Consider the following 12542-nt stretch of genomic DNA (forward strand, 5'->3'; position numbering starts at 1 on the left):
TTTTAAAAATTTTTTATTTTAACTTCTCAATATACATCGTAGTAGATTTTAGTGACCCTTTACCCATTTCTCCTTCCCCCTTCCCTCTCTTCACTCCCCCCCACATAATATCTGTTCACTTGTCTTAAGGTCAAGGAATTGTTGTGATTGTTGTCTTCTTCCACCCCCAACCCTTTATTTGTTTGTGTTTACTTATTTACTTTTAGCTCCCACAAATAAGTGAGAATGTGGTATTTCTCTTTCTGTGGCAGACATGTTTCACTTAATACAATTTTCTCTAAGTCCACCCATGTTGTTGTGAATGGTAGTATTTCATTCTTTTTTACAGCACAGTAGAATTCCATTGTGTAGATATACCACAGTGTCTTATCTGATGATAGACATTTGGGCTGGTTCCAACTCTTGGCTATTGTAAATAGTGCTGCAATAAACACTGGAGTACAGGTATCCTTTTGGCATAATGATTTCCATTCCTCTGCATATATTCCCAGCAGTGGAATAGCTGGGGCATATGGTAGATCTATTTGTAATTGTTTGAGGAACCTCCATAACATTATCCATAAAGGCTTCACCATTTTGCAGTCCCACCAACAGTATGAGGAGCCATACTGACTGGAGTGAGATATCTCAAAGTGGTTTTGATGTGCATTTCCCGAATGCTGAATGATGTTGAGCATTTTTTCATGTGTCTGTTGGCCATTTGCATATCTTCTTTTGAGAAAAACCTATTCAACTCCTTTGCCCATTTTTTAATTGCGTTATTTGGTCTTTTGCTGTAAAGTTTTTTGAGTTCCTTGTATATTCTGGATATTAATCCTTTGTCAGATGTATATTTTCCAAATATCTTCTCCCACTGTCAGTTGTCTTTTCACTCTGTTGATTGTTTCTTTTGCTGTGCAGTTTTTTAGTTTGACATAATACCATTTGTTTATTTTTCCTTTAGTTGACTGAGCTTTTGGGGTCATAATTCATGAAGTCTGTACCCAATCATACTTCCTGGAGTTTCCCCCTATATTTTTTAAAGGAGTTTTATTGTTTCAGGATGTATATTTAACTTTTTAATCCATTTTGAGTTGATTTTGGTATATGGTGACAGGTACAAGTCTAGTTTCATTCTTCTACATATGAATATCCAGTTTCCCCAGCACCATTTGCTAAAGAGGCAGTCTCTTCCCCAGTGTGTAGACTTGGTGCCTTTGCCAAAGATCAGATGGCTGTAGGTATATGGGTTGATTTCTGTGTTCTCTATTCTATTCCATTGATCCATGTGTTTTTTTATGCTAGTACCATGCTGTTTTGGTTATTATAGCTCTGTAATATAGTTTAAAGTCAGGTAGCGTTATGCCTCCAGATTTATTTTTTTTTGCTCAGGATTGCTTTGGCTATGTTTGGTCTTTTATCAATCCATATAAACGTCTGGATAGTTTTTTCCATTTCTGAGAAAAATGTCACTGGAATTTTGATAGGGCTTGCATTCAATCTGTAGATCACTTTGGGTAACATGGACATTTTCACAATGTTAGTTCTTCTGATCCAAGAGCATGGGATATCTTTCCATATTCTGTCCTCTTTAATTTTTCTCAACAGTGGTTTGTAGTTCTCTTTGTAGAGATTTATCACATCCTTGGTTAACTTTATTCCGAAGTATTTTCTTTTTTCGGTAGCTATTGTAAATGGGCTAGCTTTCTTGCTTTCTTTTTCTGCACGTTCACTGCTGGAGTACAGAAATGCTACTGATTTTTGTGTGTTGATTTTGTATCCTGCAACTTTGCTCAAATCATTTATCAACTCTAAGAGTTTTTTTGTAGAGGCTTTAGACTGTTCAATATATAGGATCATATCATCCACAAACAGGGACAGTCTGACTTCATCTTTTACAATCTGGATGCCCTTTATTTCCTTCTCTTCTCTGATTGCTCTGGCTAGTATTTCTAACACTACGTTGAATAGGAGTGGTGAGAGTGGGCATCCTTGTCTAGTTCCTGTTCATTCAGGATGATATTGGCAGTGGGCTTATCATATACGGCTTTAATTGTATTGAGATACTTTCCATCTGTATCTAACTTGTAGAGAGTCTTTATCAGGAATGAATGTTGAATTTTGTCAAATGCTTTTTCAGCATATGTAGAGATGATCATATGGTTTTTCTCTTTCCTTTTATTGATGTGGTATATCACATTTATTGATTTGTGTGTGTTGAATCAACCTTGCATCCCTGGGATGAATCCCACTTGATCATGGTGTGTAATTTTGTGTATGTGTTGCTATATTCTGTTAGGTAGCATTTTATTGAGGATTTTTGCATCTATATTTATCAAGGATATTGGCCTGTAGTTTTCTATTTTTGATGTATCTTTTTCTGGTTTTGGTATCAGGGCGATGCTTGCCTCTTAGAATGAGATTGGTAGAATGGCCTCTGTTTCAATCTTTTGGAATAGATTGTCGAGAATTGGTATCTGTTACATTTCCCCCTGTGTAGTGGAGATGTAAAAAAATTATTACTTGATTACTCAAAGCACTATGTTATGCATTGAGAAGCCTGGAAGGACTACACTTCAGTAATTTCCACATTAGGAAGAGAAAGCTGAATGTGACAGCCCCGATTCAAAATTAGCTTCTCCCTTTTATTGTAAAGACAAGGAAGTTTCACAAGAAAATTCAGTTGATCTAATCATTACAAATAACACAAGGACATGGGCAGAGTTATGGCTAAGTATAGTTTTAACAATGGAAACTAGTCACATCAGTGAAATAAACAAAGTGACATTCCATAATGCAATTTGCAAAAGGTTAAGTCCATCCCCCAACAAACACTTGTTCTTAGCAAACACTTTCTTTTTCTACAGCAATTTCCTCAGTATGTTTACATAACAATCAAGTAACTTTCTCAATATATCAATTAGTAGGTTAACCTGCACCAAGGACATCTGCCCTTTGAGCCAGCAATTTTGCTGTTACAATTCTTTATCTACAACAGAGACTTTAGCCTGGGGAAAGTTTCCTGTCTTTTGCAAGCTTAACATTCCTATGTGTAATTTTTAAAAGTTGGCTATACCTGAAACTACAGGGCTTTGGAAGCTAGGCCCTGTGAAATACATTTGCTTTATTAATGTTAGTACACTCCACAGGTATCAGTTCCTATTTGCAGGTCTGGGAGAACTCTGCAGTGAACCCATCCAGTCCTGGGCTTTTCTTGGTTGGGAGGCTTCTGATAACAGCTTCAATCTCTTTTATTGTTATTGGTCTGTTCAGATTTTCTATATCTTCTTGGCTCAGTTTTGGTAGTTTTTGTCCAGAAATTTATCCATTTCCTTCAGATTTTCAAATTTGATGGCATATAGTTGTTTATAGAAGTCCCTAATGATTCCTTGTATTTTTGAGGTATCAGTTGTAATATCACCTTTTTCATTTCTAATTTTTGTTATTTGGGTCTTCTCTCTTCTTAGCCTTACTAAAGGTTTGTCAATTTTATTTATCTCTTCAAAAGACCAACTTTTTGTTTCATTGATCTTTTGTATCATTTTTGGGGTTTCCATTTCATTTAGTTCTGCTCTGATATTAATTATTTCTTTCCACCTACTAACTTTGGGCTTGGATTGCTCTTGTTTTTCTAGTTCTTTACGGTGAAGTGTTAGGTTGTTTATTTGCCATCTTTCCATTCTTCCGAAGTAAGCATTTAATGTGATACACTTCGCCCTTAGCATTGCTTTTGCAGCATCCCATAGGTTTTCTTATGATGTCATTGTTTTCATTAGTTTCAATAATTTTTTTGATTTCCTGTTTAATTTCTCCTTGGACCCATATGTCATTAAGTAGAATGTTGTTTAATTTCCATGTGTTTGTATAGTTTCCAGAGCTTCGTTTGTTACTGATTTCTAATTTTAATCCTTTGTGATCTGAAAAAATACATGGAATAATTCCAATTTTTTTTGAATTTGTTGAGACTTGCTTTGTGACCTAACATGTGTTCTATCCTGGAGAATGTTCCAAGTGCTGATGAGAAGAATGAATATTCTGAGGTTGTTGGATGGAATGTTCTATAGATATCCGCCAAGTCCAATTGGTCTAAAGTGTTGTTTAGATCTTGTGTTTCTTTATTGATTTTTTGCCTAGATGATCTGTCCAATTTGACAGTGGGTGTTCAGGTCCCCCGCTAGTATGCTGTTAGTGTCTATCTCATTCTTAAGATCTAATAGAGTTTGCTTTATAAATCTGGCTGCTCCGACATTGGGTGCATATATATTTGATTGTTATGTCTTCTTGATGGATAGATCCTTTTATCTTTATATAGTGGCCTTATTTTATCTGATATAAGAATAGTTACAGGTCATTTTTCATTTCTATTTGCATGGTATATCTTTTTCCATCCTTTCACTCTTAGTCTATGTGTGTCTATAAAGGTGAGGTAAGTGTCTTTAAGGCAGCATATTGTTGGGTCCATCTTTTTAATCCAGTCAGTCAGTCTGTGTCTTTTGAGTGGGGAATTTAGTCCCTTTAACATTTAGAGTTATTATTGAAAGGTGCTGGTTTACTCCTAGCATTTTATTGATTTTTGTTTAGATGTCTTAAGTGCCTTTTGTTCCTTTCTTTCTGATTTTCTGTTTGTTTTCTGTATTTGTTGGTTTCTTGGGGTGGTAGATAAACTATTTTTTCTCTTTATTGCTAGCATTTTTATTTTACTGGTGGGTTTTGTTCTTTCTTGAGTATTTATGGCGGTGATGGTTGTTTTTCAGGTATCAAACCCAGTACTTCGTGAGAATTTCTTGTAAGCCTGGTCATGTGGTAGTGAACTCCTGCAGTTTTTGTTTGTCAGAGAAATATACTATTTGTCCTTCATTTCAGAAGAATAGCCTTGCTGGGTAAAGTATTCTTGGCTGGCCATTTTTGTCCTTCAGTATTTTGAATATATCATCCCATTCTTTTCTGGCTTTTAGGGGTTCTGATGAGAAGTCTGATGTTAGTCTGACTGGGGCTCCCATATATGTGACTTGCCACTTCTCTCTTGTACCATTTAAGATTCTCTCTTTGTCTTTTAGTTTTGCCAGTTGGCCTATAACATGTCTTGGAGAGGACCTTTTTGTGTTGAATATGTTTAGGGATCTTTGGGCCTCCTGCATCTGAAGATCTGTGACTTTACCTGTACCTGGAAAGTTTCTGCTATTATTTTGTTGAATATGTTTTTCAATGCCATTTCCTTTTTCCTCCCTTTCAGGAATACCCATGATTCAGATATTTGAGCGCTTAAGATTGTCTGTTATCTCTCTTAGATTTTCTTCAATTTTTAAAATTATTTTTTCTGGTCTGCCTGTGTTAATTCAAACAGTCTGTCTTCAAGGTCAGAAATTCTCTCTTCTGCTTGTTCTAGCCTCCTGTTTACTCTCTGTTGTGTTTTTTATTTCATTGAATGAATCCTTCAGTTCCAAAAGCTCTGCTACATTCTTTTTCAGGGCATTGATTTCTTTGTACATTTCTTCTTTCAGATCCTGTATATTTTTTCTCATTTCATCATGTTGTCTGAGTTTTCTTGTACCTCATTTAGTTTCCTTAGAATTGTTGCTCTAAATTCTTTGTCAGTCATTTCAAGGACTTCCTGTTCTATAGGATCTAGAACTTGAGAGTTATTATTTTCCTTTAGTGGTGATGCACTTTCTTGATTTTTCATATTTCTGGTATCTTTCTTTTGGTGTTTAGTCATTGTGGCAGGGGGTATCACAGTCCACTCATTCCACCCTGATTTCTGGCCTGGGAACTGAAGGGACTGCCAATTCTGGGCAGCAGGAACTAGCCTGGGCTGGGGGTCCTGCGGCGCCTGCCTGTTCTGGCATGGCTGGCTTGGGGTGTGTGGAACTGGTAGCTCTCAAGCTTCTCTCGGCAGCGGGGACTGGCCTGGGCTGGGGTCCCACAGTGCCCGCCTGTTCCAGCATGGCTGACTTGAGGCATGTGGGCCCAGCAGCTCTCGGGCCTCTCTAAGCGGTGGAGACGGACCCGGGCTGGTGGTCCAGCGGCTGCAGCACGGCTGACTAGAGGCATCAAGAACTGAGCTTTCAATGGAAATTTTAAACAAGGGGGATCAAGAATAAGCATGAAGAAATAGTCTTTAAAGCAAATGGAGCTATGTCAATTGGACATTCACATGCAGAGAATAATGTTGGACCCCTGCAGTATACTATATGCAAAAATTAACTCAAAATTGAGCAAAAATCTAAATGTGAGAGCTAAAACTATAAAAATCTTAGAAGAAAACATGGGAGTATATCTTTGTGACCTTGCATTAGGCAATAGTTTCTTAGCTATGACACCAAAAGCACAAGTGAAAAAAGAAAAAGATAAATTGGACTTCATTGAAATTAAAATGTACCTCAACGAACAGCAAGAAAGTGAAACAACAACCCACAGAGTGGGAGAAATATTTAAAAATTATACATCTGACAAGAGACTTGGATTCAGACTATATAAAGAACTCTTACAACTCAAAAATAAAAAGACAATCTAGTTAAAAAGTGGGCAAAGGGCCTGAATAGACATTTCTCCACAGAAGACATGAAAATATTCTCCATATCATTACTCATCAGGGAAATGTAAAGCAAAACTGCAATGAGATATCACTTAATACATACCAGGATGGGTTTAATAAAAAGGATAGACATAACAAGTGTTGGTAAGGATTTGGAGAAATAGGAAATTATCATACATTGCTAGTGGGATTGTAAAATAGTATAGCTATTTTGGAAAATAATTTGGTGGTTCCTCAAAATGTTAAACAGAGTTACGACATAATCCAGAAGTTCCACTCCTAGGTATATACTCAAAAAAAAATGAAAATGTGTCCACACGAAAACATGTACAAAAATGTTCATAGCAGTAATAGCAGTATTGTTCATGATAGCAAAAAAGAAGAAACAACCCAAATGTCCATCAACTGATGAATGTTTATACAAAATGTGGTATATCCATATAATGGAGTATTATTCAGCCATACAAACAATGAAGTATTAATACATGCTACAACATGGATGAACCTTGAAAACACTATGCTAAGAGAAAGAAGCCAGACACAAAAGTCCACATACTGTATGATTAAATGTATGTGGAATGTCTAGAACAGGCAATTCTATAGAGACAAATAGCAAATTAGTGGCTCCTAGGTGGGGGGAAGTAGGGAACAAGTTACACCTACTAATGGGTATACCCTTTCTTTTGCAACTGATGAAAATGTTTTGAAATTAGATTGTACAATCTTGTGATTATATTAAGAAACACTGAATTATACACTTTAAATAGTGAATTTTATGATATGTGAATTATATCTCAATTAAAAAGACACAAAGGAAGCTCGTGGTAAACTGTGTGGCATGTAGTAACTATACAAATTTCTTACTGTATAATTAATGTCAACAGTATACGTCCTTTTAGTGTATCAGAAATAAGATAGGAATGTGGGATCTTTACATCTTCAAACTTTTATAATTTGAAAGCTTCATTAAATCGACACAATTTGGTATTGGTTGGAAAAGTCTGTGCAACAGTAAATCTGTAACTTGCTAGGAGAAAGATTAGAGGCAACACAAACATTCAGCATTTTTCCAGGTTAAGTTTTTCTATAAAATTTAGGGAATTTGTTTATTATAATTCAGTTATTACTCTGAATTTGAGTGATGCATGCTAATATCTAGCCTCACAACCTAATTCTATGCTGACATTTTAGGCTGAACCATAAGCTGTAGTCCTCCTCATGGCACTTTTCATACACCTCAGCACCTGTCTCACAGCATTACATATATACTAGGATATATAAAACATTTATACACACATGTATCTGCCTCTTCCACTGCTCCTTAAGAAATAGAACTATGTTTTATTAATGTCTGCATCTGCAATGCCTAGAACAGATTAGGTAGGAGGGACCAGATAAATATTTACTGAATAAATTAATAAACCTAATTACATAATTAATCCTCTCCACAGACATTCTTATCTATCTGTCTATCATCTACCTACCTATTTTTTAAAATGACTTCTGTAAACATGACTTCCACAATCTCTCACAACAGCCCTCTGTGAAAGACAGAGAAGGTGTCAGGATTGGAAAATGACAGTCAGGGAGTCTTTCTGACATGCCCTAGGTCATGCAACTGTTTATTAAAAGTTATTAGTACAAGAATTCTGACTGTCCTGCATTCCTAATATAGTTTTTTTCCCCACTATATTATACTATTGTCATATCATAGATAAAAAAGGAGCCGAAATGGGGGCTGGCCGGTTAGCTCAGTTGGTTAGAGCGTGGTGCTGCTAACACCAAGGTCCAGGGTTTGATCCCTGCACCAGCAGCTAAAAAAACAGGGAGCCCAGACAAGTAAACTGACCTTTCTCAAGCTCATACAGAGGGACAGAGACAAATCTGAGAGTAGGCCCCAGGTCTGTCTAATAACTAGTCAAGGTTTGTTTTTTCCCTCCTGATCCACATTACACTTAAACATCTCCAACAAGTCAGCAAAAGATTCAGCATTAACTGTGTTCAGAATCCTGTACTGGTCCACAGGAGAAAGGCCCTCATAACCACTAAATACCATATGTATGACCCATTAAAAAATGGTTCATACTGCTGGTGAAGAGAGACTATAATCTAAATTCTCAATTGTCTTTTCAGTGGAAGCTTGGACTCAACAGTCCCCTACCATGTATTATAAGTGGATTCTTGGATCGCTTATTTAGTCAACACGACAAGGTAGCAAAAGTGACAAAGAATAAATAACAGGAACAAGATTGGGTATTGTTCATCTTTTCCCCTTTCTTGTGATTACTTTTCTCCAAACACATATTTAATCTCTACTGCACTTTCCTCAGATACTCGTCCTTTTTAGATTAGCAATCCCTAGAGTTCATAATTGACTTCAATAAGAAAATAAAAGATTTGCTAATATTCTCTTAAGTGTTACAGGTACACTGGGGTTCAGTGCATGATAGCTGGAATGTGGCTTACTCTTTACCTTAAAATATACCCTAGTTCAAGGACATCAAGTAAAGATATGAGAGATATTACTCCATTAACAACGACAACAAAAGTCTCAGATCTTAAGGGTGAATTGTAGACTTTACTTATGGTTGTCTAAAATCCGACAGTATCACCCATCTGATAGCTATAAAATGTGACATACCCTGAGATCCAGCTGTTTCACCATTGTTGTCTACGTTAACCTCCCCTGAGGGCTCAGAAGGGTTAAGTGTCTGCCTTTGATATGAAAAAGCTTAAAAAAAAAAAAAAGACAGTCATTAAGGTAAAAATGTGCTACACTTTTAATAACATAAGCATGGCATGTTACTCATTTTAGTTACCTAATTATTATTAAAATGAATTTCAACTTTTTTTTATCATTAAAGAAGGGCAATATTAAAATAGGTAAATATGGAGGTACAAAAAACTTTTCAAAGGTTCAGCACGTCTTTAAAAGACAATTAATTATTCAATATATGAAGATATATTGGCCCATTACCTGATGAACTTCTCAGTAAGGTATCAGGCAGACTCTCTATTCCTGAAACTGTAGGACCTAAAAACAAGCAGATAAATAAGAGGGGGAAAATCATAGCATCATAAACCCTGAGTAAATATACACAGAGGAATCAAAATCAAGATAATTCGGCCTAAAGACAAGGCAGATTCTCAATTGCTGACAACTGATAATGTCCTCCTTGCACTTGAAATGGATATTAGCCCCAACACAGGCAATGCCCAACAGTGCATGGCAAAGGTAGCCAGCAATTTCACCTATAAAATACGAATATTTGAAATACTCAGAAAGCCTTTCAAATATATCAAGCTTGCCTACTTAGAAAGTTATGTGACAATAAAATATACTGAAAATGGTCTATGAGGGTAAAAATACATCACACCATATCTATTATTTTTGCCACAATGAAGAGTGATTCCCTTGCAGTCAGTCCCTTTCTTGACAAGCACAAGGTCAGTTTCATTTCACCTTGGCCACCATACTTACTGGTAATGAGGAGTTCCAGTATACTCTCCGATGCTTTGGTAACAGAGAATTCCAGACAATGTGCAAAGCTGGACAGTGCCTTGCTGCGGACAGTAGGTGACTTGTCTAAACAATCACACCATATCTATTATTTTTGCCACAATGAAGAGTGATTCCCTTGCAGTCAGTCCCTTTCTTGACAAGCACGAGGTCAGTTTCATTTCACCTTGGCCACCATACTTACTGGTAATGAGGAGTTCCAGTATACTCTCCGATGCTTTGGTAACAGAGAACTCCAGACAATGTGCAAAGCTGGACAGTGCCTTGCTGCGGACAGTAGGTGACTTGTCTAAACAACGGTCAAACATAATTTCCTGCACCAAAAACTTATGCTTTAAGAACTTCTGATGCTCCAGGGAAAAAGAGTCATTCACCTCTCTTTCAGGCAGTTCTAACAGGGCTAAGACGACATCGAGAGTAAACACCCTGTGTGGGATCTGGGAAGGCAACATCACAAAAATCGCCATCAGACAGGAATAAGAACCAAACAGTCCTTGCCTGCATTCAGATCTGGCCATCATTACAAGTTTGCAGAACCAGGGCCCAAGATTTTACACAGCTGTATCTCCTACCTTGGAACTTCGTGAATATCTGTAAAGCCAGGCAATGAATGTAGCATATTCCCTGCAAGGAAGTTTACTGAGCAGCTGGACCAGGGACTGGGCTGCAGAGGTCCGATACTCTGATTTATCTATCACCTGAAACTCAAAGAGAAACTCTCCAGCCAATATCCTCCTCAGGACAACTGAGACACATGTTGTCACACAAATTGAAAATTAGTGAGTATAACTAGTTCAATAATCTTTAAATGTTAGGTAAATGACAAACAAATTTTAGGTTTTAGACCCCTTTGAAAACTAACCTAGAAGAAATCTATAAGCTCTCTCAGAAAAATGCATGTACAAACTCATCATACAATATCAGAGAGTTTATGGACCCCTAAGGTGCATAGGATTCTAATTAAGAATCATTTGTCTAAATGGTTATAAAACTTTAAGAGATAATCATGGAAATTTGAACACTGACTGGATATCTAATAATATTAAGAAATTACTGTGTATTTTTTTAGGTGTGTTAATACTTTATAGTTATGTTCTTGAGGATTTTTCATCCTTTAGAGATACATACAGAAATATGCAGGAAAGGATATGATAGAATTTGCTTCCCCCCAAAAAATAATCCCGTGTGCATATGTGTTGGGGGAAGTGGGCTGGGGAATAAATGACACAAAATTGTTGAAGATGGGTAATAGGTGTGTGGTGATTATCACTCTGTTCTCCCTGTTTCTATGTATGTTTGACATTTTACAAAATACAAAGTTTATTTTTTTAAAGAAAAAACAATGATATAGTCAGTAATATAGGCTCATTCCTAAGAACAGATATACACACACGCATGCACTTATCTTCACATATGTTATACACTTATTTTTTTATTATTATTATTATTATCATTCTTACTAAAGCAAACACTACCTTGGCACAGATGTGCTGCAGTAAGATGCGAAGGACTGGGAATACACTTTCCTTTAGTTCATCCACAAGTGAGCTATTTAAAAGAAAAACACATCCACTGTCTATAATATACCCATTATTACAACAAAATGACAATTTTCCTTGACTCTGTCCTCAAAAACCATTATTCCTATATTTCAGAAATCATTAATATTAAAATCTACCTCCATATTATAAGAATTATTTCAGTAGAATAAAGAGTAAAGATATAATGTGTCATGATAGAAAACTTTTAAGTACTTCCTACACACGGTGTTACAGAGCTGTCACTGAGTGGCCAAATCATCAGGTAAGAGCAAACTGCAATCTTCATAGTACTGTTTTGATTACTTATTAAATTTCATATTAAAATGTAAAATATATCCTTTTGGGGTAAATGTAAAAGTAGACTAAGATACAATACCACCTTGTGGTAGTTCAATGAAATGTTGCTACTTTAATGTATTTTTGTAACATTACTTATCTAAAATTTAACCCAAGAATAAATTAAGAATAGTGCCCAGACCTGATCCACTTTTAGACCTAAGTTTATTTGTACCATTATATGAATTTTACTGCTATTGGCAATAAGATGAACTCTCATGGAAAAACCAAAGCGACAGTGCCTCCACTTAAAACATTTTAATTATTTAGTGTTTAAAAAAATCCTTAGCAAGAGACATTTGTTCAGTGACCAGCTGACATCATCCACACCCCATGTCTCCAAGCACAACGCATTCTGTGTATACCTGCAGGTATGTACACACTCACATGTACATACTTACCATTTATCTGCACCACCTCCACACTGCATGCCAAATATTCAGTAAAGGAAGGAAAGAAAAGCCAACAACACAGCAATCGTGTCTTTCCCAATAAAGCTGAAACATGGGACTTTTTAAGTAAAGTTGAGTGACTCATGAAGGAAAAAGTAGTCTATCAATTAATGACAAGGAAGTAAAAAACAATTTAATTCTTTCCTTCAGGAAGTAGTTTCTGTAGGGAAAGGGGAACA

The 12542-nt window shown here is 36.3% G+C and overlaps 1 protein-coding gene across 1 annotated transcript in view; it reads right to left on the reverse strand.

The window, feature by feature from the left end:
- Positions 1 to 12542, reverse strand: part of NCAPD3 (non-SMC condensin II complex, subunit D3) — a 75474-nt gene that overhangs the window by 43649 nt on the left and 19283 nt on the right. The window contains exons 10-14 of the mRNA XM_008567131.1: positions 11510 to 11582; positions 10607 to 10732; positions 10219 to 10471; positions 9492 to 9548; positions 9156 to 9245 (exon numbers count right to left, since the gene is read on the reverse strand). Coding sequence (XP_008565353.1) covers positions 9156 to 9245; positions 9492 to 9548; positions 10219 to 10471; positions 10607 to 10732; positions 11510 to 11582 — 599 coding nt within the window. The remainder of the gene's footprint in view (positions 1 to 9155; positions 9246 to 9491; positions 9549 to 10218; positions 10472 to 10606; positions 10733 to 11509; positions 11583 to 12542) is intronic.

The sequence above is a fragment of the Galeopterus variegatus genome, unplaced genomic scaffold (assembly GCF_000696425.1).
Source record: "Galeopterus variegatus unplaced genomic scaffold, G_variegatus-3.0.2 Scaffold295, whole genome shotgun sequence".
In the NCBI taxonomy this organism is placed as follows: Eukaryota; Metazoa; Chordata; class Mammalia; order Dermoptera; family Cynocephalidae; genus Galeopterus; species Galeopterus variegatus.